Source organism: Temnothorax curvispinosus, unplaced genomic scaffold (genome assembly GCF_003070985.1).
Source record: "Temnothorax curvispinosus isolate PA1 unplaced genomic scaffold, ASM307098v1 QBEX01000049.1, whole genome shotgun sequence".
NCBI classification, from domain to species: Eukaryota; Metazoa; Arthropoda; class Insecta; order Hymenoptera; family Formicidae; genus Temnothorax; species Temnothorax curvispinosus.
This window is the reverse complement of record NW_020209829.1, coordinates 22,357-47,885: the sequence shown is the minus strand read 5'-3', so window position 1 is coordinate 47,885 and position 25,529 is coordinate 22,357. Positions and strand designations below refer to the sequence as shown.

The window sequence follows — 25,529 nt, the reverse complement described above, 5'->3', positions numbered from 1 at the left end:
TAAGATTTTGTTCTCGAGAGAAAACCATCTTTGGAAATTGAAAAATTAATCGTATATTTTTCCTTGTATATTATAGAATGTTCTATACCGTTGAAAAGGCAATTTAAGAATCATGTTTTGTAATCTAATCTTGCAAACTTCATTAAATTCTCTAGCAATTTGTATTGACGATAATGTATATGACTGCAGGATACATAGATAAAAGATAAAACATTATTAAATATGCTTTAATTGCAATGCTTGTATATATTTCTATTCTTAATAACAATATCGTACAAAAATACAAGACAAGTACGTACAGCCAGAGTCTACTGTACATAAAAACAATGATCACTTTTTAACAGGATGACGGAAAATATACAGAGCGTTTTTTCTCACACATGGATAGCTGGTGTGTGTGTGTGTGTGTGTCACAAACGCATTAGTTTAAAGCTCAATTCTATTACAACATAAATTTCACGTTTTCTCCGCGTCATCGCGATGTAAAGTTTTCGGAATCGAAGTTGGTGTTTGCAACACCTTCCGTGATATCCTTATCTGTCCGGACACTGGATCTCGTCCGAAATATTTGACCTGTATCTCTTGACCGACTTCAAGTCCTAAAGCGCTGGGATGATGGATTTTACGTTGGTCTAATTGTGAGTTAGGTAATAATGCCGGTACCATATTGGAATATAACGTCACCATGACCCCAGTTTCTCGAATTTCCACTATTCTAGCAGTATAAATAGCGCCGAACTCCAAGGTTGGCTCACGATCCTTTCGCAAAATGTCCTCTATCATTTCCTTGGCCTCAGCCATGGCATCCTCGTTTGGCGCAAATATTGAGTAGGTGTTCTCATCGTGCGGATATATCTGAACGATATAAAAATAAAGAACTGATAATCTCAAATTATAATAATAACCATAATAAGTGATATTAATAGTATCAGGTCATCATATACAAAATCGTGATAAAAATCTTACGTGCACTCCGGTCTCCAAAAATATCTTCTTCAGATTCATTCCACCAACCCCGAGGAACTTTCCTCTTTGATGAATAGGAACCTCCAAGTTATCAACCACCGGCATCTTGTCCTTCCTAGTTTGTCGCGGTGCCCGTATCACGTTATTCATTATCTTAATTATTTCCAATTTAGCATTCGTCGCCTGATGTATACACTCCATCATGATTTTCAACGGGACACCTGGTATCTTTACATCAGCCTGCAACGCGGTGAATCCTCGCTTGGTACCTGCTATTTTGAAATCCATGTCCCCGAGGTAATCCTCGATTCCCTGCAATCAAAAGTTTTTGTCAAATTGCGCTGACTTTAATACCGACGTCCAATTCCAGTGATTAAACTTTAACAACTCGTAACTCGGGATAAACTTATCCTGAAAGGATCAACAATCTGATCTGAATCATCCGAATATGCAACGAAAAATAGAGATTCTCATTTCGGATAATCTTTATGTGATCTCGACGATGCCGTCCAAGATCAAATCGATACATGTTCAGTTAATAATAAATTACTTTATATCACATAACTTTTGTGCAAAACATTTCTTTTTTTATAATAGCATACTTTCCGAAATATTTAGAGGTGTCGATACTAGGTCTATGATCGACTTCAGGCCCGTTCTACATGCGCGCATAGAGCGTAATTTTTTTAATATACAGGATGGCACACGTAAAGCTTAACATCCAGAGAATTATGCAATCAATTTTAATTATTCTAATGTCGAATTTTATAGATTCCAGAAGTCTTCAAACCTATGTCAAAACTGATCCTCATTCATTGCCTCAGGAGGATGAAGCGGTAACTTTAAAATTTTAAACGGGAACCTGTATAAAACCAATTATTTCTATAATTTATGTCAGAAGACGAGCAACCTTTGTCTGATATATTTTTCTTAAAACCATTCTCCTTCAAAAATCACGTGTTTGAAATTCGGAGAGATATGTAGATGCTATATGCTGTAGATGCTATTTATATATATATAGCAATGTATTATATGTATATATATATATATATATATATATATATATATATATATATATATAACCGTATAACCGAGTTAATAGTTATCTAAACGGTGTAGTAAGACTATGTAAATACGTACTAATATATCGGTCAATATTTTGTACTCCTCGATATTCATATTGGTTTCATTACATTTAGTTACAAGACCAATAGCCACGCCTGCTGTTGCCGAAGATATTGGTATACCTGCGTCGAGCAGTGCCAAACTTCCACCGCAGACGGTAGCCATAGAGGAAGAACCTTTTCATAAAATATAAAAAATAAATTTAACTTATATTTATACATCATATCGCGCCCATATAAAAACGTTTTTGATAGAACTAAGTTTGGAGTCACTCTGACATTGCCTCACCATTTGATTCTAGGACTTCGCTAGTCAGTCTTATAGTGAAGGGATAATCCTTTGGAAGAACCGGTCGCAAAGCTTTCTCCGCCAAAGCACCGTGTCCCAATTCTCGGCGACCTACTCGACTTACATGTCCTGTTTCATTGGTTGCGTAAGGTGGAAACTCGTAATGAAGAAAGAAGTTCTTTTCCTTCACGCCACTGCCACAAAAAAGTTAAATTTCAAATGTTTATTATGCGTTAATAAGATTTAATCAGACAAATTCAACGAATAATCCATATCTGACTAAAAAGGATTCAAGTAGAAATCGAAAATAGTAGATTGTAAATACTGTCTTATTAACAACTACAGTGAATATTGTATTGCGTAGACATTTGTGCTTGTCTATTCTTACTTAGATCTTACTTAGCTAATTCTTTCAGTAAAACTACATTCTAATTTAAACCCTTTTCTATATTTTCAGTTCGAGATCTCTCTGTAACAAAATCTTGCACTACATTGTGATGCAGTTGCAATATCATAAAACAAAATAAACCAGTACAAAAGAAAAAATAATGTCCAAGCTTAATTGTTTTACTATTAATATACCTAATTAGCATCGAAATGGCGTCCATTTTCAGCGCACTCTCCAAAGAGTCCAAAGTCACGGTGCACATGACCTGGGTTTGACCTCTTTGAAACACAGCTGAACCATGAAGAGGATTGAAGAGATCTACTTGACACGATATATCGCGTAGACCATCCATCGAGCGACCATCACACCTGCAAATCATCAATTCCTAATATCTCGATCGTTATTCGAAGATCGACGATAACAAAATATCTTACAATATGAAAAAAAATACCTGACATCCTTCTCTAAAATCAACGTCCTAAATACATCTCTGACAATTTTTCCAAAGTTTTTTTCCGCTAACTTAACATCCAAATCCGCGTTATCCTTTCGCAATGTTTCGATAACGCTATTTCTAAGATCACTAACTGCGTTATCTCTCGATATCTTATCGTACGTATAATTTGAAAATATATCTCGCAATTTTGCCTCCGAGAGTTCTTTCACGGTACCCTTCAGATTATCGTCTTGCTGTTGTTCCTTAGTTTCAATCTCTCTTTTCGTTTTACCGCACGTCTTTTGCAGATTCGTTATCGCCGTTACAATGCCCTGGCATTCCTTGACGCCGAGCTTTATCGCCTTCTTTAAATGTTGCTCCAATATCTCATTGGCCGAGCCTTCTAACATGATGATTAGATTTTGCTTAGTCGCGGTGATAATGAGGTTCAATATACTGTCCTGAATTTGACGTCTGGTAGGATTGATTATCATTTCATTGTCGATCATTCCGAGTCTAACAGCGCCCACAGGACCATTCCATGGAATATCGGAAACGCTGAGAGCCGCGGAGGCGCCATTAATGGCAATCACATCTGGATCGTTCATGCCGTCGATAGCTAACATGTTGCACATTATCTGGGTGTTAAAGTAGAACCCTTCTGGAAATAATGGCCTTATGGACCGATCAATGACTCTGCTCGTAAGAATTTCGTGCTCGCTCGGTCCAAGTTCCCTTCGTAGAAAGTTGGTTGGTATACGACCGGCCGCCGCCGCTTTCTGTCTATAGTCCACGACGAGTGGCAGGAACGAAGAGGTAGACGACTGGTTTTGACAGACTGCCGTGACCATGACAGAAGTGTCTCCCAGAGTCGTAACTGCGCAGCCATCGGCGAAACGTGCATATTTGCCCGTAGAGAAGTGGAGTTGCTTGCTAGACATATAAAAAACATATCAGTCAATCAGAAATATATATATATTGAATAGAGTTAATTCTTTCTCATAATTGAAAACTGAAAACAAGGAGTTTCTAAAAATAAACATAAAATTTACAGAAACTATGAATTAAAAACCATATTTTTCAGTTAATTTCAGGTAGATTCGCATATTGATTTAAAATTTAATTATAAAAATGCGAAATTGATTAATAATTCAAAACGTGCAATACATATTTATTTTTTGATTTTTCAAAAGAAAAATTAAAATTAATCAGTGAAATTAATCATAAATTTTTCTATCGACAAGTAATGCGATAAAAAAAATGAAACTCGCTACGAAACATCTGAAATATCAAACTAAGGATAAAAATGTCTGCATGACCGCACTGTCTTACTGTTTACATACCGTAAACTTTATATGTAATTTTTTTTCCAACACATGTGGATATTTTGTAACTCGGAATACATGCAAATATGTCTTTTCAACAAAAATCAAAGGCCACAAGGTTTAATAATAACATAAGTCCGTCATAATGTCTAATGTTACATCTGATTCGAAATTATAGGTTACAATGTGCGAACGTGACAATCTCTGCAGTTCTCACCCGTCAGACAACGTGACAGTCTCCGTGCCGGCACTCTTGTTACTTGCGCTACTAAACTTAACGTAACAAACATTTCCATTTTTACACAAATTTTTACATGGCAAAACTACCGATCTCCGGTATCTCGATAACCTAAAACTCGTAAATGCTAGCATTTTTGGCGCACGTGAATGTGAATAGAGTAGATCATATAGACCTCTATTGGGTCGCTGTTTGAAGTGAGCCGCCATATTTGGACGAAAGTATAGAAAGCGCCATTGATGTCTTCCCGCTTGAAATTGATTTCCGCCAATCAGACGCGTTGCATCTAGATATTTGTATATACATCATGACTGTCAAGTTCCGAGTTCGCCAACATCGTTTCAGAGTAGTATGTTTTTTTAACAGCATGTATGTATGCATGAGATTTGTTTACATTGCTTGAAATTGATAAAAATTAACGAGATAAATGTACATTTGAGCGCGGGATGGATGGAGAAAGCGAAGATTCTGAAGGCAAAAAGTGCAAACAATAGAAACAGATCTGTTAAACACTTTCGAAGCAACATTTGGCGAACTTGACAATCCGATAAACAGACGTCAGGATGCGATGCGGTCCGGAGGAAACTTCAAGTAGGAAGACATCACTATGACGCCTTCTGATAGAAATTATTGGCGACTTTCAGCGAAAAGAAACAACTCTCATTGAGCGCTTAATGATTATCATTATTATTATTGGTTTCTATACTTAGATCCAGCGAAGAACCAAAGACAAGAATCTATTTTATATCAAAGAGCTCATTGAGCGCTCACTGGAGTTATAGAGAACTCTTGCATGCGCATGAATACTATGCAAATGCTTTGAAAAAAAAAACAGCGATGACTGACATCATTTAAATTAAAAGAACTCTTTACTTTTCTCATTAATATAAAACAAACGGATCTTGAAAACTCTCCACTTTCATTGTTGACGATGGTTTTTGTTCATTCGATTAGATTCTTCATTTGAATTTAAATATATCATTGAAACAGTCTAGTATTTAAATTTATGCCATTATTATCATGTATAAAAAGATTTGTCAAAGTTTTCTTTTTATTTAAGCTTTTCTTAATTTTCTTCCCGATATTTTAGGAAATTAAATTACGTAAATAACGTCGTTATTTATTTCACTTTGCGAAATTTGTTATTGCGCTTCCGACTCGTCGTATAGTTCGATAAATGTGTGTATCGAAAACAACGGGGACGGCTCTTCCTTTCTTTCTATGAGCTCTTTATATATGTATTGCAAATGCGGTTTCACTTTCTCGTTCTGTCTTGTCATTTCGCGCAAGGCGGAGATGCATTCGCGCCAACATATATCTTGTTCATTTCTATTATTAACGTGTGTTACTTTAGGAAATTCTCTGGGGATGCTGCGTAACAAAGTAGAACAATATTAAGAATTTTTTGTGTGAATTAATATATGCCGAAAAATCTCTGCATACTACGGTTGATTTGTATTCATCAACTTGAAACAGTTAATTAATAATTAATCGCTTACTTGACAGATATTCGATGCTGAACAGATCATTTTTACTATTGAAATATCCTTAGATATTCATTACGCGAAATGTGTTAAATGTATAGCACTTTAATGCGACAGCTTCTTCATTTTAAATGTAACGACGATGAATGTAACGACGTCGATTAATCCATTCGTTAGGCTCAATGTACAAAATCGAATTATCTTTAGGATATAATTCGAACATTATTAGAAATCGCCGGTTGCATGTTTATAGATTCCCTGTAAACGCGGTATCCTGCAACATCGAGTAACAACGCAAATCAGAACAGTGGATTATCGTCTTAAGCGATTATATCATTATATCGACCGCGTTTCTCTCAGCTCGTACGAGTAGAGTGATTCGCTCTCGAAAGTTGTCGCTTCGTTTCAGTACGTATGAGATAGAAAGAGAGAGAGAGAGAGACTTGAATCGCGCCTCGGTTCCCTCGGTTTCTTTCCTCGAGCAATCTGATCGCTAATTACAATATGCCCAACTATTCGCACAGCTCTCCACGCGACGAAATTCTTTTACCAAGGAAGAAAGTCCTCCGAATTTAAATAATCCTGCGAAAGCTTTGTCTTCTGGCGAAGTGAGAGAAAGTCTCTCACCTTCTTTTTTTTTTAAACCGATTCGCTTCGTTAATTTTTTTTTACCGCGACTCTCGAACGGATTATAAGGATTTCTTTCGATAGATTTCCATTCGAGCCACTCGTAATGAAAGGAAAATCTCATTTGTTTCCCGTTTATTTTTATCGTCATGCTTGCAGCTTTTTCGAAATCGATTTGAGATCTCAAAGACATTACGGTTTGGAGGATTCGAAGATCTCATTGAGTTCCAGATTCCGAGTATCTAAAAAAATCAACAATTAAAACTCTCAAAAATACAAAATCCATAGATGTTTAATTTAATTTTTTTAACGTGAGATCACTCTTTCTCGTATTTTAAACAGGACGTTTGACGTTTCTAAGATCGAAATCTTACCTCGTCGTCGTCTTAACTCGTAAAAATTTACGTCGAGGTTTCATTCTGTAAATTATGATGTTAAACGCGCCTCATGTTTCTTCAACATCTGCTAGACCACATCGCTTTTCCCCTCTCCCGCGCTATTCAACGATCACTTTCTTCGAGATCGCCTCGTATACCGAAGGATCCGCTCTTCGCGTCGCGCTAATCCTACTCGAGGACCGATTGGCGTCGCCGAGGCCAGTCAGGCTATGCGGATCCATAGATCATAGCGATCCGCAGCGCGGTGTGGTGATCCAGCGCGGATATTCTTGATTTCGCTGGTGATGTATCGTCTGCGCGGTGATTTCCTCGTCCTGCTGGTGGTTATTCTAGCGGAGGTCCAGGGTGCCATGATAAGAATCATCCGAGAGGATCATTTTAGTAAGTAATTTCTCGACACTGCGATTTTTCTTACTCGAAATCTTTCTTTCTTTTCTTCAGTGTAATAAAATCTCTAAAAAATAAAATAAAATTTTATTAATTAAACACAGGTAATATCTTTCAAAGTGTAATTTTTTGTAAGATTTAGATATACTTCTCAGTAATATTTGACTAATAAGATTGAGTTGATATCTATTTTTGAGTATATAGTTAGTTCTTTTATTTGATAATTTATATTTTATTTTTTAACTTTATAAGATTTTTTTCTTTCTTTTCTTCGATATCTAATTAGCATCGTTATCATAATCTTTAAGATATGTAATTTCTAATTTTTGAAATTTGTAATTTATTTCTAATTTCTGAAACTTGTGATTAATTTTACATTTCTGCCACTTAGTGTATACTGAATTTCTGGAATAATTGGAATTTTAGTTTCATCGAATTTTGAATTGCTAGTATTTGAAAATGAATACATCCTTTATATTTTGTTTGTTATACGCTTGGATTTTAGACCTGTATACATAACTTTGGGTAATTCGTATGTATGACGCGATAAAATACCAAATACATTTCAGAAATATTCGCGTTTTTAACGCTTATCCACCGATTACTTATCGAATCGATCCTGGACATTAAAAAATCAGCATATTCTCGAGTTCCGTCGCGCTCTTAAATTTTGCTGAGTATCCCTGGTGCCGTGTTTGGCCACGTGGAGTTCGTGTCTCGGGATTCCAAAGTAAAAGCATTAAGCAAATATAAACGGCTTCCGGTAACAGAGTGCGGATGTCCAGCAGCGTCGCAGCGGCAGCCGCGATCGATCGTCTCGCCGGAGGTCCAGCTGGAGGACGGCGTCTCGTTGTCAACGACCACCACCACCACCGGGCGCATTTTCAACGGCAAGCCCAGCAGAAGGGGCGCGTGGCCTTGGCAGGTGTCCCTTCAGTTGCTACACCCGAAGCTGGGTTTTATCGGTCACTGGTGCGGCGGGGTGCTGATCGACCCCAAGTGGGTGATCACCGCCGCTCACTGCATTCACAAGTGAGTTGGATATTTCCACAGAATGATAGATTTTCCCGGAAAGTTACTTCGCTGTTCCATTCCGCGGGAAGCGTACTCTGAATTTTAATCAATTCAATTTTAATTTCTAAAACTTCAAACTAACTCTTACTATTCTTCAAAAGTAAGCTTTCCTTAATTTCTTTTTCTCTCTTATTAAACTTTCAGTTAATTCAGCATACTCCTAAATCCAAATCATTAAATGAATACTTATCTCTCATATTTAAACGATATTCTCAGTTTATATTTTATTTTTTCAAGTATTTACCTTATGCTTCGTATTCTCAAGTGGATATTTACTTCAGCGAATTGTTCAATTTACCCATTGGTGCGCTTTGGACCGCGGTGGTCGGCGAATGGGAATTGGACTCGGGAGGACGCGGATCCGCACGCTTGCCCGTCGAGAAAGTGATCCTTCACGAGAGATTCAATAATTACGTGCACGACATAGGTGAGTCCTTGAATACCTTCGAAATGCGCGGAAAAACATTCGACAAAACCCAGTTTCACTAATTCGATCAAGGTTCTTTACTAAATCTGCGCGTTTTTCATCTTATTTCATCCAGAATTAATTCTAAAGACGGGGAAATTTCGCGAGTCGCAAATTCCTGGAGTTCTGATAATGATCTCCCTGTTACAGCCTTGATGAAACTCGCCAGGCCGGCACCTCTGTCCAAGGTCGTTCGCACCATCTGCCTTCCCGGCCCCGGGCAGGATCTCAGCCAAGGACAATGCGTGACTTCCGGCTGGGGTCGATACGGTCCCTCGCCCTCGCTCTCTACCGCTCTTCTAGAGGCCAGTGTCCCGCTCCTAAATCTGGAGGAGTGTCTGCAAGCCTACGGCACCTCGGTACCCATCAGGAAGGGCCACCTCTGCGCCGGTCAGATCGACGGTTCCTCCGGAAGCTGCGTGGTAAATCGTCATCTTTCTATAAGAAATTAATTTGTTTATTGAAAATCTAGCTACGTAGAAAATTACCAGGTTTCTCTCTTATTTAAAACGTACGATGGAATGTTTTATCATTGAACGGTGAAACGGAAAATTTGATTCACCCTATATAATTCATTGATACAAACGCGCGAGCGCATTAATACCTATATGCGTGTACCGGCTACCGAGAGTAAAACGAACCGCTCGCTAACACGTTTTATTATCTGAAAGTGTCGATTTGTCGTTTAATTACGTCGCTCGTGCACTTTCCCATAATAAAATCGACCGCGCGATCGGCAGCGCGCGAGATTACGGAGATTTATTTTCAAGAATTGCCTATATCGACTCAAAATTAAGTATTTTCAAATTCCAAATGTAGAATTAATGAATGATAGACAGAGAACAAACATTTGTGGGATTCTATTATGATATCGAATTAATTATAACATCAAAGCTTATAAAGCATAATAAATGCGCAGAAACTAAATAACTGAATCTCATCTTTTGTCCTGATCCTCAGGGTGACTCCGGAGGACCTCTACAGTGTCGTCGTACTGACGGCGTTTGGCAGCTGGTCGGTGTCACGTCGTTCGGATCCGGTTGCGCTAGACCGGGCTACCCGGATGTGTACACCAAGATACAACATTATCTACACTGGATCAACAAGACAATCGACGCCAACAACAACGATGAACGGCGATGAAATTCCCTCCTGTAAATATCAATGATGTAAATATGTATTGTACAGTATGCTAGCGTATCCAGTTCCTTGTACTTGTATATATATAGTCTCATCTGCGTTGTATATTGTGCGCTAATTTGTATTGCACATAGAAATCGTTTATATTTATTTTATATCTTAGGAATGTACATGTGTATTATGTAGCTTTTTCTGTTATATTATCGCACGGTTTAAAATTTGATTACTTAATTTATATGAAGTATACGAGTATATTATCTTATTATTTATTCATACATATATACATTATTTATACACAGTTAATTAAACGGTTAGTTAAAAGCAGTATGTGATATAAAACGTTTTGTAATAAAATTATTTTAATGCAATAATATAGTAGAAAAATATTCCATTTTTATGTACAAGGCATAAAATGATCTCCGTTTTACGTGGCATTTCATGTAGCGCGTTACATTTGTTACATTGTACATTTGCGTCGTTTGTAAGTTTATAATATATACATTTGGAAAAAGAAAGTTTCAAGTACGCAAATAAAAATTTAATAAAAAAAACAGACGTTAATTAAACACCTATAAAAGTCAAGATAACATGATCGAATAAATAAATGTATATATGGGTCACGTTGCGAATCTGATAAAGATAATAAACAGGCTGTAGAAAGCTGAAAACACTAGGGTAACGACGTGCAAGAGCTTTTTATACAGCTGCTTATAATAATCATCTTATTTACAGATTGTAATCATAAGTATTTGCAAATGATCCAGTCGATTAAACGTCGGAATCAAAATAAATAAGATGATAGGGTCCCGCGAGGATCGTAAAGATTCTTTCCGGTACATTGGCCGCGGCCGGTTAAAACTTTCACGGTTATTCATTCAACCGGAAAAGATGAGACGATCTCGTTTTAAATCGTGTTAAATTATGTCGGTGAAACATGAATTTCTATCTCGCTCGAAATCATGCGACTTGTCGAATGTAGGAAAATTCCTGGGGAATTAGACGTCGGCTGATAAATCTCCCTTAAAATTTCCTTGTCCGCTATGTGGGATACATCCGTGATTTTACACGGCATTATTCGTATCGAGAGAGTCACGAATAAATTATAACGCGCGGCTGTTTGTTCTGGGCAGATACGCTATACAATGTTTTAATAACGCGATACACCGGTGCTATGCGACGGTAAACTCGAGTTGGAGATATTGATTCACAAAGGACACACGCGACACACTGCGAGAGCAGAGCATATATTCGATTACCGAGTTTAATTAGCCTCAATTATTAATTACAGATGCGCGGCGCTTCGTGTACTGTGCATCGCGTTCTGTTGCGTGGGGGTTGCATATATCCTGATAACTCATCAGGCAAATAATTCAAGTGACGAAGTGCAGTATAATGCTAAAGACATTCCCAAAGATGCCAAAGACATTCCGCGAGGGTATATGCCCTACTGGTGATCTTCGCAGAGGTACAGTTGATCTATATATTACCCACTAAATAACGATAAAAATATGTAGGACACACATATACCCCATATATCATATATATCCACCATATACATGTACCACATGTATGTGTGTATGGCATGTATTCTAAAGAAATATATAAATATATAAATATATAAATATATAAATATATGTATATATGCATGTGTAGGATTAAAAATAGAATTCAAGATTTAAAGGGCAAATAACATTCGCCAAACTGAAAGAGATGTTTAATTTAATATATATATATACACAGATTTATTCTCATAATATTTCCAAGATATATTTTTAATACTTTGAATAATTTTTCTGTCATTTTTTTACACGCAGGCTATTAGAATTAGAATAAAAATAGGTTTATCTATATAATAGAGAAGAATAAATAATAAAATAAAAATAGACTTGCGTCTATAATAGTTACAATTTGGAATACAATACGGCGTTTTGATAGACACACACCGCGCTTCGCTCGACATAGTTACGCAACAGCAGAAGTGGCTTCTCAGAATCGAAATCCTTATATAAATGTAGATATCCGCCATACCTGTTCTCTCGTGGCTTTTCAAATGGCTTTTCTTTCTAACTTTCAAGATGCATCTCTCTCTCATATAATATGTATATACATTTCTATTCGCTGATATAACGCAATGGCGAAACAAGAGCAACCCACGTGTGCTGAGTAAAACCAAAATAAATAAAAAAAACCGCTTCGTGCTTATTCTCTCTGTCTCTCAATACAAGATTAAAGTCTTTGAATATTATTAAAATAATATTATAGGATGTGTATTAAAAATACACGTGAAAATGTGAACGCGCGCGCACGTCTCGGAATTTCTTTTGAATTTCAAAGGTAATTTTCATCACCTTTCCGCCGAATTATTTTCCGCAGACTATACCCGTTAACGATACCATTAGTTAATAAGAGAAATGAGTCTCGAGGGGGAGAAAAAGGAGTGTCGAACGGTGTTAATCAACATACTCGACTATATATATAAAAGACACTGCAATTTTTTATGCTTCAGAATTGTATGGAAGATATCCGAGAAATATTTTGTACATACATCCTAGACCACAGAATCTCGATTTAAAAAATGAAAATTTTTTAAATTCTCAAATTACCAATCCCTTGGAAAACTGCTCCAAATTATACTTGAAATTATCATTTTACGTGATTTAGGTCACGGTGCGTTTAAATTCTTCTTTAAAGATTAATCGTTGTCTCCTTGAGTTTCGAAAGTTCGAAAATTTTTAAATTTCGAACACCGCGATACCTCGAATTCCTGTAACTGCGATATTTTAAAGCGCGACAATTCGATGTCCTGCAATGAGGAATAAAAATAGGTTTATTTATAATAGAGAAGATGAATAAATGATAAAATAAAAATAGACTTGTGTCTAATAATATACAACAATGGGTTTTACAATTTGGAATATAATACGGCATTTTGATAGACACACCGCGCTTCGGTATAGAATAATTAATCCTTCGCGTGGAATCGAAAATATATTCGCTGACGTTATATACGAGAGCCACGCTCGCTATTATTATTTAAAAAAAACAAGATCATAACATCTATCGCAAAAATATTAGTTGCTTTCCATTTACATCAAAACTCAGATAATTCTCACTTTTGTGTCATTCTGTCTTTATTATTCATTAATTGCTAAAAAGGATAGAACGACAAGGATAAATCTCACTTGTGACGTCATTCTGTCTTTATTATTCATTAATTACCAAAAAGGATAGAACGACGTCACAATAAGTGAGAATTATCTGAGTTTTGATGTAAATGGAAAGAAAGCACCTATATATTAGATGCTTTCCGCATTTACATCAAAACTCAGATAAATCTCACTTGTGACGTCATTCATCTGTCTTTATATTATTCATTAATTACCAAAAAGGATAGAACGACACAAGTGAGAATTATCTGAGTTTTGATGTAAATAGAAAAAGCACCTATTATCACCTTACGATTGAATCATCGACTGCGCGCGCAATTCGCTCGCGTTTTCTTTGCAGCATATTCCTCCTTCCCGCCCAAGTCCCTGGCTGGGCTGCAATGGCCATCGTATTTAGATCGAACTTGACGTGTGCGATCGAGCAGTAGCAGCAGTACACTTTCATCGCACGAAAGAAAGTGAGAGAGAAACCTGGTCGATGAGAGAAAAGAAGGAAAATGGGATAGCGTGTTGATTTGATTTCGGCTAGCTGAGACAAGAACGCGACGTGGCGCTCACTTGAGAGTCGCCTCTACTAAAACATCGTCGCGCGGTCGCGCACGTGACTTTCCCATTTTTTTTCGTTGAAACTGCAAAACAAAACGCCCAATAATGTCAATATTTGCGCGCAAGAAGTACGTAGAAAACTGTACGCGAACATACGTATCATTGTTATTTATAAATACAAGTCTGCGTGTTTATAAACTAGATGCAAAATTTAAATTTTATTTTTCTGAATTTTATTTGAATGTTATTTGAATTTATTTAAATTTCAAGACTTTTTATTCATAGATTCATATTAAAATGTGTGTGTATGTATACGTATATATGTACATTTAAGTTCATTTTAGATTTTTAATTTACCTTAATATAGTTACTTAATAAATTAAATAACAATAATCGATAAAAATAAATTGAAAACCTTGAAAAGGGTAAATATAAAACCGAGAAATAATCGACGCGCAGTTTATCGAGTTGAAAAAAATAAAATTCATACAAAAATATTATTAGGCAAGAATCAGCCCAACCGAAGAGATGATGCTTATCTCCATTTAATTAAAAGAACTTTTCAAAATAATGTATCATATTCAAGTGCGTGGCAAGAACAATCAGATAAAGGTCTACGGAGAACATCAAACCTAACGTAGGGGAAACAGATTCTCTCAAATTCTCTCTCGCCCACAGAGAGCAGAGACGCGAAGCGTGGCGAGGCGAGACGAGACGAGACGGTCGCGGCCTCCGACATGCGCACGAGTATACCTCTAGTCGGCACGGCCGTGCCGAGGGAGGCGAAACGCGACGTGTGAGGCGTGAGGCGAACTTCGGGCGTTCGGGCTTTAAAATGGCCACTCCTGGTGTCGCGCGTGCTACGCGAGGCAACGCTACGCCGTCACGTTGTCCTCGATCCGGTGCGTTCGCGCGGATCCCGCGAACCTAGGTGTCCCCGCGGAAGAGCTTCGTCGACGTCGTTCCCTTCCTGGAAGGCTCGCGCGTGAAACGGGAAACTGAGCGGATAGAGAGAAGCGCGAGCGACCGAGGAGGGCCTCTCGCTGCGTCGCGTTGCGCGGCGTCGGTGACGCTTCCGCCGACCCTCGCCCTGCTGTCGCCCTCGCCGATCTCGTCCCCCGCTCGTGTCACCCTCGGCGAATCGCGCGCGCGGGCCGCGGACCGACGGATCGACTCCGCCGACGCCGCCGACTCCGCGTCGCGACGTCGCGTGCGAGACGCTCGACTCCACCGAGAGGGAAGTGGGGAACCTGCTGCCTCCTGCTGCCTGCGGCCTGCGGTGACAGTCGGACAGTGTGGAGCCATCGGCGACGCTTTCGTGGCGCCTCAGTGACCTCTCGGTAATGCCACGGCACTTCGGAGCAATCTCCTCCTCTTTTCTCCCCTTTCTCATCGTCGGACAAAAGTCGGCGTTCGGCGTACGTGAATCATACGTTATTTTCCGAGCGCGAGATCGCGCGTCCCGCCGCGCGGGCGTCGCGACGACGCTTTTCCCCTCTCGCGTAATGTCGCCTCATCCGAAACGGGGATCGAGAGGCCGATACGCGTACGTACACCTTCGATGGGTTCGAATTCCCGGCTTGTCGACGCTTGGAGCGATCGGTCGCGAGGAAAAATGAGGAAATGTAGATGGAGATTTCCGTGACTCCGAAATTATATTCACTGGTGTCGATTCCCGATTATTATTATTCTTCTTTTTTTTTTGTATTCCTCGCGGAGGCGATGGTACGCCGATGATTGGTACGCGATAGACAGGCGACCTTCCATCGATCGCGGTTTACGCTAACCCTTCTGAAATTCATGGAATGTATATATAGCATGTATGTACATACAACGGTGTACGGTATGTTACAGTGAAGGCATGAAATTAGGGTGTGTAATTATTTTATCGTTTGCAAAGTTTATTTATAAAGTGAGGCAGGGGATTGTCGGTACCTTTTACAACATATTAGAAACAAAGCAGTTGATATTTTTTTATTTACAATTCTATACTAATTTAGCAAGAGTGCGCGCACGAAAACCATTAGAAAATCACAATCTATTTAAATAAAAATACTTGTTTACTTTTATATCTCTTTGATCAATTTTTTATTCATTTATTAATTCATTTATTCATTTATGGTTAATATTTGGCATAATATATTTATTATTTCGGGTATCGTATGAGCAAGATTATGTTATAAACTATACTTTTGCTTTTTTTTATTTCAGTTAAATAAAGTCAAATTGCACGGATTCAATTAACAAAACACTTGTGTTAATGGGATATGCAGTTTGCAGAGTTTACGTTAATTGGCACGCCTTCAAGGCGTTTCAGTAAGCACACTTGCTAATAATTAAGTAATATATCATATATGTTTATTATTAATATAGTATACATGTGTTTGTTTTTATTATTTACTTTCTCCAAAGTCTTCGATAAATGTAATAATTTTCTACTTTTACCGTAACATTTATATTTCACAGATAGGAGGTACTTACCCGTGCATATTTTTCACTCAATAATTATGAAATCACAATCAAGATTGATTTGCAATTATATCTAAATTATATCCAAAATTTTAATCCTGCATTGCAAATAGATGTTTCTTTAACCATTTTACATGCACATCCCGCTAATTAAATTAACTGCGTTCAACAATTAGGAAATTATTATGCAACACAGTCTCTTTAATTGAAAACTTTAATTAATTAAACCTTCTGATCTCTTAGTTTATCTTGTTTTCGAAATTAGAGATTCATAGATAATAATAGTATTGATCGTTAGAATAAGAGATTAATTAATTAAAAAACAAGGTTTCTGTATTAATAATTGTAACATATTGTGTAGATTCTACCTTAGTAAATAGCCTTCCTAAGGACTTGGTTGTTCGTAAGATGAGTAGGAACAACGAAAGTGGTATATCGTTAGCGACGCCGCCAGCGATCCACGTTGGGCCTATCGTCACCCCAGGGTCCAACGAAACCATTTCCATCGTGATACCGTTATCAGCGCAGCTGACCACAATGGCTAGTCAGAAAGCCGACAAGAATTGCAAGGATTGCGGCAAAGATACGAAACGACCAGTCCCAGCTGCCAATCCTACTCGAAGGTATGGAAAACAATGAGATTTTCCATAGATCTCCTTCCCGCAACCTATAGATCCTCTCGATACGATCTGCGGGTGAAGCATATAAGTATGTTATGCGCATGTTGAATCGGATACAACTTTACTCCCGATATAAGAATATTCTTGGGATAGAAGTTCAATTTTGTTGAATTTCAATAATTTCTTAATAATAAAATTTTCAAATCCTTCAAATTATTAAATCTTTTCAAGATCTTCGACATCTCAGCTACACAACTTCAAACTATTTTTCATTAAAAGTCAATTTCCACTCTTCTCTTTCCAATTAATTTCAACGAGCGATTGCTAGTGAACAATGTTGCGATATTTAACAGTTTAGGATTGGAAAATTTAAATACTTAAATTCTTTTCTTCTCCCAGTCCGAGGAACGACAGAACGAAAGGCTGTCCTTTTCCCACATGTGCGCGGTACGGACGGGCATTCTCCAGAGCGCACGATTTGAAGCGGCATATAATTCGGCACACGCGTAAGGAGAAGCTGCAGCAAACTGACCAACAGAAAGTCGATATCGAAAACACAGCGAGCGAAGCGACTTTACGAGGCGCCCTTCTGCGCGGCACGGAAGACAAGGGTGGATATCCCTGTCCGCGATGTAAGAAGAGGTACAATGATGAGGATAAGCTGAAAGCCCATTTGGCCTCACATGGCAAAGTACGTCTTATTCAATATTTTTTTAATTCTTAAATCCTTGCGCCTTTAATCTCAAAGAGTACATCACTGAAACAATCTCCATATATCTCTTTTTGTACATAATTGGAGCAGTAGAAAAAGAATTGAAATGATCGACAATTTTTATCAAGAGAATAAGAGCGAGACATTCATTTTGTATTATCAAATTTGTTGTATGGTTCTCAATGTGCACGTAAATAATTATGTATGTTATTATTTGTTTAGACAACGTCAAAGAACAGTCACTTGAAACATGAGGAGCATAGGAATATGCTGCAGAGTCAAGTCAGTCAAGTGATGATGGATAAGTCCTCAGCAACGAAAAATTCTGCTGAGGACGACTTCCTTCTGGAGGAGATGCTGTTGCTAAAGAAGGATCCTCGAAGGGCAGATAAGAACGATTCGAAGATCAGGTGCGATTACTGTTCAAAGACTTTCAAAACCAAATGGACTCTGAGCTCGCACGTGGCCGCTCACGAAGGCCGTTTCCAGTTTGATTGCGGTCAATGCGGTAAGAAATTCGTCAGAAAGAGCCACTACGAGGGTCATGTGCGCTCTCATGAAGCCGCCAGGCCGTACTCCTGCGAGCAGTGCGGTAAAACGTTCAAAGAGCTCAAGCACCGTCGCGAACATACCAAGAGAAAGCATCCCAGTAACCAGAGCGCAATACAGAGTCTGTTAGATAGCATTGGACCCTGCGCGGCCGAAGAGGCGAACATTGATCAGGCCAAATTCACATTGCTAATGCCGGTAAATTTTGGCGCATAAGAGTCGGAGAGGCCTTTGTCGTCTAGAAAGATTACTATGGATCCTTCATGTTCAACTAATTGTAAGAGTTTGACGTCTTGAGAACTTTCGGATCGACGGGATCCAGATTCTTTTTTATGTTGCATCCTTTTGGGCCTTTGGTACCTCGGCTTTTTGGAACTTGGGATGCTTAGATCCTTGGAATGTTGGTTCTTTTTCCAGAAGATGGAACCTCTTTGAAACTTTGAATGCTTGGAAAGTCGGATTCTTACTTTGGATCCTTGGAATTTTGGTTACTTGAGAGATGGAATCTTGAAATTGAATTTCTTGAAAATTAAAATTTGTAATTTAAAATTTTAAACTTATTTTCAAATTTATGAAATTTTGGATTAACATCTTATATATTTAGATCTTTGGATCCTTCTTTTGGATCTTTAGAATTCTGAAGGCTTTAATGAGAGAGAATTTACTTGAAGTTCTCACGATTCCAGTGTATCTCAACGACCAGAAAGTAATATGTCCAAACCTCAACTTTTTCAAGTTGGATGACAAACAAGAATTTAATTGACTTTAATAATTAACAAATCAAAATCATGTGAACATTATGCTGATTATATTCAATTATTCTATACTTTACGAAAAATATATATATAAAAATAAATCTTAAGCAAGAGAAATTATCTTGTATTTTTTATTCCTTGATCTCCACATGCTATGTCCATGCAGCTATGTAATTTTGTATGTGGCAAGCCTTATTTTAAACAGAGAAAAATATACTTATCTTTTCAGAAACGGATTTTGAATTGATGCACGTATTTCGTTTCGGTCATAACTTCTCGCTTGTTTTCGGGCTGAAGCTAACGTCTCAATGATAAAATTGTAATATAAGACTCCTTTGTTTCACGCAAATTAGGGAATTCTTATTCCTCTAAAGATTCTTGCAAAATTTCTGGGAATTCCTGTTCCATAACCGAAAATAAATCCCATCGATCGTGGTTGACATGCGAAAACGCACATAATCTTCATGATTGATCGCGATCGGTTGTGATTGCTCGCAACTCGCGAGCGAGAACGACATTGAGTCTGAAAAGAGCCAAATGAGCGCGAAACGCCGAAGAGTATCCTCACGATGCAGACAGAGCGCACGAGGACACAAGGGATGCACGTTGGACATTTTACCGCCGGAAATCCTCAGCATCATTCTAAAAATGCTGCCGTTACACGACGTTGCCTGCATTGTTCGTTTAGTCTCCAGGTAGATCCCTGCCAAATCTTGCAAAAATAAAGGCTGTTTTAAAATTTATGAAGAATTTCTATCAGAATTATCTGTTAGAATTATCTAAATATGCATGAATGAAAAAAATACCGTCAGTTTAATTATTGAACGTTTAGGAAGTAATTTTTTTAATTTATAGGATTTTTTATAGATGTTCATTTAGAAATTGTTATTTTATCATTTTATGTATTGATAAATCTCGTACAAGTAATTTCTGTATTGTTGCAAGCCTCGCGATCCTAAATCTATTTTAATATTTTACTCTCAAGTCTTTAATCTCAGAATTAGAAGTCTTGGAAAGAGGATTTTAATCCCAAATAATTAAGATCCAACTTATAACCTTTAGGTTTAAAAGGCGATTTTTGAATTTCTTTATTTTTCTTGGATTTACTTTATAAATCTTAATTTATACGTCCTAAAAATCTATTTTTCTCTCAGGCTCTTCAGCTCTCTTTATTCTAAAGATCCATACTCCCAAAAAAGTATAGAAACTAAATAACGATATCCACTTTCTTATCTCTCTCTTGATCCTTCTTAAACAGACGTTGCCGCGACATCGCTGCCACGGTGTTGAACAGCGAATTTCTAGTAGCTGGGACCAAGCTTGAGACTGCAATAAAACGTACGGAAAACCTCATGAACAGTGTGAAAACTGACATGGAGTTACTAGAGTGCAATAAAATTTTCAACGCGCTGGAACTGATTCGGTCCCAATATCGGATGCTGAAGGCGGTCACGTGGCGATACACCCATCCAAGGTTTCCAAGTTTCTCAGCCTCGAATCTTCTCTAATAGTAGCAGTAATAGTAACAATAAAAATACGTTAGATCCTAATGTTAGATCATTGTTGTAAAACCCTTAAAATTTATTGAATTAGTCCTATTTAAGTATATTTGTCACCAGACTTGAAAATTGCTTGTGTTTAATATTGTTTCCCATATCTTCACGCTTTAAAAATATATGCTGTTATTTGTATTTTTTGTATGCCAACGCCGAATACCGTATCTTCTCTAGTAAGTATAGTCTAAATATTTTTTGATACTTCTGAAAATTAGAGATCTTGAACTTAAGCATACCTTTTATACATTATGATATAAAGGACCGTATTATTCAATCGATCTTTATTCAAATATTCTCTTCCGACTTGAAATATATTTTGCTTACTTGAGGCTACTGGGTATTAATTTTAAGAGAATTGTTAATATTACATAAATATATATAAAAAACAGGTCGATATTCCCTTGCTTATTTTATTCACGTTGAAAAGGTCGCGCAGTTTACCCGTCTCGTGCTTCTACGGCGGTAAGGTCCTCGATAATCTCAATTGCCTGCTGCAGACGATCCTTAATCCTTGCAAAGAATCGCGTGTCTTCAGCTACATCGACCTGCAGATCTTCACGCGCAGTTGCGAGAATTTCATGGACCACTTCGAGAAGGTCACCGAACGCAGAATAAATGAGTAACGTCTCCTTCTTTTCGCCTCATCAGTCTCGTCAGGGCAATAAACATGGAATTTTACGATTACCGAACTTTACCATTTATTAGCGATCAATTAATGAATCAACAATTATCAATCGAATAGTTATCGCTCACACGTTCGTTTAATCAACGATCAGTAAAAACAAACCGTCAATAGATCTGCGCTGGTCTCGGGGTGTAAGATCGTCGACGTGTTGGACTGTCTGGAGGAGGGTCGGCAGGTGTTATCATTCAGGGTTTCGTCGAGAACAGGCAACCCCATGGTAAGGGATCAATATTCTTTCAAGAGGATGCGATATTTATAAATTCAAAATACGAACTGTCTTGAATATATGATAAAAATCGTTTCGAATACTATTTAAAAAAATTTCAAATTTTATAACAAAAATGAGTTATAAAAATTTTGAATCAAGATAGAGCTATGAAATATATATCATATTTATATATTATACATATATAAGTTCATCTATTCCAGGTCAGTATGCATCTGAAATACGTCCTAAGACGCGCATGGTTCACGTGCTTGCGAGTGCCTGATGCAAAGAACGAGTGTCTCTGGCGGGACAAGCAGCGATATATGTATCTGAGATTACGCCGGCTGGTCAACAGCTACAACAAGCATCTGTTCCATAAATTGCACTACGAACGCAAGCTCGGTCTTCGCGTGACGGTTCGTAAAACTTGACGTAATTGCTGAACGGTTGCCCAGACAGCTCGGATCTGTCGAAAGACTTTGCAAACTGTCAAGTTTATTAATTATTACACCGACAAAAGAGTCCGTTAACTCATCGAAAACTCGTTTAGTCGATATGTAGTAGAAAACGTATATTTCCGTCAATTAAGATTTCTCGCATCTCCATCAGGCGCCGTCCCGAAGACTGCCGCCGGCCTCCATGTATTCGGGATACGGCGAATACGGAGGGCAGTTCTTCTACTATGGTAACATGAGCAAGTACGCTTACGAGAGTAGATTCAAGCACACGAGGGCCAGTAACGCGGGGAACACCGGCGAAGTATTTGAAGAGGAAACCAACATGCCGCCTTGCTTCGTTCTAATCATTGGAGTCCAATTAAGGCAATTCAACAAGAACAAAACAATTATTTACAAAGATTACGGTAGTAACGTTACAGTAATAAAGTTGCGAAACCTTTCCAAATCTATATGAACAGTTTGTTTAAAAACCTTATTGTCTTTTCTCGAACTATAACTGTTCTGAAGCTACTAGAAATAAAGCCACTTTTTTCAGATTCTTGAAAGTATAATCTTCTCGAGCCTCCGTCTTACGAGATAAAATGTCTGAGATTGAAAGAGATATTTATAAAAACAATTTAATCTCTTCGCTTCGTTCAATGATATTATAAACTAATCATTTAATAACGATAACTATAATTTCCTCTTTCTAATATTATAATTAATATAATAACCATTGTATAATATTACTGTAAAATAATAAGAGCAAATTATCGGTTACTTAGATGTTCGCCAGAATTGGCGCCGCTAGCGGCAAGGACAAATCTGAAAAATGACAATCTTGACGGCTGCGATACGAACTTGCATCAGGAATTGTATCTGAAACTAAGTACAAAATGCGTGGTATCCAAGACCAATAGATTGCCAGATACCCTCACCTGGGAGGTGCGCGGGCCTCGAAAAAACCGTTCGCAATGTCATTGAATTACATATATATGTACATTCATATATCTAATGTACAATAATATATTTAGCAATTAGCAATCAACTTTTATTGTTATGTAACTGAAGATGAAATAAAACGGTCCGTACATTTTATTATTCGAATGCTCAAGTTTTCAAACCCCATCTCTAATGATTTATTAGATAAAAATAGTTAAAAAAAAATTATTCTATACTGTACACATTGCACGGCAAAAATTTAATTTTTCGCTAACATCATAATCCAATAGTAATAAGAAAATAGCTGCGGTAGGAATAGGAACCTCAATCTGTACAAATGCAACAAAAGAATGATACATTTACAATCAAATGACTGAAAGAGCATTTATTTACACGAGTACTTCCTTAAATATTGAATGAAATATTGAGTGTCTTTAATTCGCGGACGCCTTTACGCTGACCTCTTCTTCCTGTGCTTGAGGTTGCCACGTGGTGGTAGCATTCAATTTCTTAGCGCGATTTTCCAGGATATTGTAGGCAAAATGATTAAGCAGAATACCTTTAGGGAGAGCAATGCCCTGGAAGCGATACAGACCATCCACGGCCGCATTTGTAAGTTTATGTACTGCCGATACAGTAACGCGTCCTATCAAGCCGCTATTGCCCACCATGGGACCTTTGCTGATGTCCACATGGTCTCCCAGGCGATACAATGTTACCTTATCGTTGTCGTTGTGTTTGGCGATATTGGGTATCTGCTCGGATTTGAAAGGATTATCCTGAAAGCAGATATGACCAAACCTTTCTCAAGTAGTTCTAAAAAATAGTATTTGAATTTCGTAAAATAATATCAGCAAAGTAAAAGGATAGAAAGTTAAAAAAACTTGTTTAACGTTATCTTGTAAATTTGAAATCAGATATAACGTTACATATATAATTGTTCCAGCATTAAAGTATAAACGTAATTTAAATATAAGTTCCACATAAAAATTTAAATATCAGATTTAACTAAGAGCGTTGCGTTTTACTGACAAACTAATTGCCAATTTTATTCCATCTCTACCTGAAACATATCCAGCGCGACGCTGCAAGGCACTTCCAATCTTTCCAGTTGCAATTCGCAATTCGACAACTTGACAAAGAGCGCAGACATAGCACGTAACTCAGAGTCGGTTGGCCGCCAGTCCGGCAGATCGACGAATATGTCGTAAGTAAAGCTACCAGAGCTGATTACCGGGATGGGAAAGCTGTGTAAATGTACATTTATGTGATCCTTGAACGCGCTGTCCGCCACAGCGCCCAGGATCAACGAACAAGTCCGCCAGAAGGCATAGTTAACCGCGCGTATCCGCGGGCTTTGCATCGTCACCAGTTCCAATTCGCAGCTGCCTGTAAACGGCCTGTGCATGTCCCAAACGTGACCGTCCACCGAGGCAATGGCGGACATCTTGGCGACGCCTTCGGAAATGTGCCTGGCACAGTCGTACGGCGTAGAGATGTTCCGATTCATCGCCATTACAATCTCGTCTTCCGCCGACTTGTACTTCACTTCTATCTTTTCGATTCTACCCAGTTCCGATCGTTGCCTTCGCTTCTCTTGGTCGAAAAGCTGGCTTCTCCGTTTCCTCGCTTCTGCCTTGGACTGCGTACCGGCGTGTCTCGACGACGCGATCTGTGCAGGTAGCCTCAGGCCACTCGCACAGAATCTCTTGCACCTGGACGACAGATTATTCTCAATTAATGCATAGTCAGGACTAAATTAAAATTTATATTTTTTTTATCATGACATATTATAATACTAAATATTTTACATTCTTACATTATGTATTACAATATTAAATAATATATTATATAAGATATATTTTTAATAACTATTCTTTGTAACTAATTTGAAAATTGCTGAGAATTCTTATTACATATATATTTTTTAATTTAAGTATAATCTCTTCTCAAATAAAGAAATGCAGTTTCAAGATTGAAACTGTGTCTCAAAATAAATTTCATCCAAGTTCCTCACTTGAATTATATGATTACAAACGTTACGAATATCAAGTTGATTCTCAAGATTTGTTTATTAAACTGTTTCACATCTTAAGGTTAGTTTCGGCAGTTTCTTAACAGAACTGCGACTATAAATACGGGATTTAAATATCTAAAACCGAACTTACTGTCGAAAAGACTATAATATTAGATTGTCTAAAACATTCGTAAATAAAATTAAATAAATTTAAATAAAAATACATACCCGTGGAACATGTTGAGGTTAGAACTGCAAGCCTAGACTTCCGTAGGTTTCGTGCGACCTGACGTGCGCGTTTACCTATTTAGAAAACATCGAAACGATTTTTTTTACGTATATAACAATAACTGCACCGTGTTCTTTAATTAGAATTCCAATTTGTAGAAACTATTAACTGTCGGCAATAATAAAACGTGCATCTGTTAAACCATAAACTTATGCTAACTAGACTGACTACTCACTTTGTCGCCATTTTTGCAGGCCTGTTCGTTTTAGCTGTACTTCTTGCACGGTTCATCTTT

General features: G+C 37.7%; 5 protein-coding genes across 10 annotated transcripts; 3 read left to right on the top strand and 2 right to left on the bottom strand.

Annotated features, from left to right (window-relative positions):
* Window positions 1-216: 216 nt before the first annotated feature.
* Window positions 217-5,129, bottom strand: LOC112451918 (polyribonucleotide nucleotidyltransferase 1, mitochondrial). Its single transcript, XM_025011865.1, has 7 exons — window positions 4,746-5,129; window positions 3,219-4,136; window positions 2,962-3,135; window positions 2,380-2,573; window positions 2,107-2,267; window positions 967-1,278; window positions 217-855 (listed from the first exon to the last, which is right to left on the bottom strand). The coding sequence occupies exons 1-7, from the start codon at window positions 4,973-4,975 to the stop codon at window positions 457-459; spliced, it is 2,388 nt and encodes a 795-aa protein (XP_024867633.1). The 5' UTR covers window positions 4,976-5,129; the 3' UTR covers window positions 217-456.
* A 2,411-nt stretch (window positions 5,130-7,540) lies between these two features.
* On the top strand, window positions 7,541-10,550 carry LOC112468952 (chymotrypsinogen A-like). 2 transcript variants are annotated; one of them, XM_025011224.1, is made up of 5 exons: window positions 7,541-7,656; window positions 8,448-8,694; window positions 9,018-9,163; window positions 9,353-9,624; window positions 10,163-10,550. In XM_025011224.1, exons 1-5 carry the CDS (start codon window positions 7,560-7,562, stop codon window positions 10,343-10,345), a joined length of 945 nt encoding a protein of 314 aa, XP_024866992.1. In that variant the 5' UTR covers window positions 7,541-7,559; the 3' UTR covers window positions 10,346-10,550. The 2 variants fall into 2 exon arrangements, with proteins under 2 accessions (XP_024866992.1, XP_024894185.1); XM_025038417.1 differs by having other exon boundaries at window positions 8,433-8,694.
* Window positions 10,551-15,259: 4,709 nt separating this feature from the next.
* LOC112468626 (zinc finger protein 699-like) lies at window positions 15,260-19,277 on the top strand. 5 transcript variants are annotated; one of them, XM_025037928.1, is made up of 5 exons: window positions 15,260-15,395; window positions 16,267-16,371; window positions 16,886-17,147; window positions 17,544-17,835; window positions 18,079-19,277. In XM_025037928.1, exons 2-5 carry the CDS (start codon window positions 16,323-16,325, stop codon window positions 18,619-18,621), a joined length of 1,146 nt encoding a protein of 381 aa, XP_024893696.1. In that variant the 5' UTR covers window positions 15,260-15,395; window positions 16,267-16,322; the 3' UTR covers window positions 18,622-19,277. The 5 variants fall into 5 exon arrangements, with proteins under 5 accessions (XP_024893696.1, XP_024893962.1, XP_024893838.1 ...); XM_025038070.1 differs by lacking the exon at window positions 15,260-15,395 and adding an exon at window positions 15,474-15,898; XM_025037989.1 differs by lacking the exon at window positions 15,260-15,395 and adding an exon at window positions 15,474-15,927.
* Window positions 19,278-19,362: 85 nt separating this feature from the next.
* Window positions 19,363-23,338, top strand: LOC112468133. The gene is made up of 7 exons (XM_025037533.1): window positions 19,363-19,855; window positions 20,419-20,662; window positions 21,106-21,335; window positions 21,513-21,618; window positions 21,831-22,025; window positions 22,219-22,430; window positions 22,832-23,338. The coding sequence occupies exons 1-7, from the start codon at window positions 19,698-19,700 to the stop codon at window positions 23,028-23,030; spliced, it is 1,344 nt and encodes a 447-aa protein (XP_024893301.1). The 5' UTR covers window positions 19,363-19,697; the 3' UTR covers window positions 23,031-23,338.
* Window positions 23,339-23,346: 8 nt separating this feature from the next.
* On the bottom strand, window positions 23,347-25,465 carry LOC112468883 (39S ribosomal protein L39, mitochondrial). Its single transcript, XM_025038310.1, has 3 exons — window positions 25,234-25,465; window positions 24,052-24,703; window positions 23,347-23,767 (listed from the first exon to the last, which is right to left on the bottom strand). Exons 1-3 carry the CDS (start codon window positions 25,242-25,244, stop codon window positions 23,423-23,425), a joined length of 1,008 nt encoding a protein of 335 aa, XP_024894078.1. The 5' UTR covers window positions 25,245-25,465; the 3' UTR covers window positions 23,347-23,422.
* Between the last annotated feature and the right edge of the window lie 64 nt (window positions 25,466-25,529).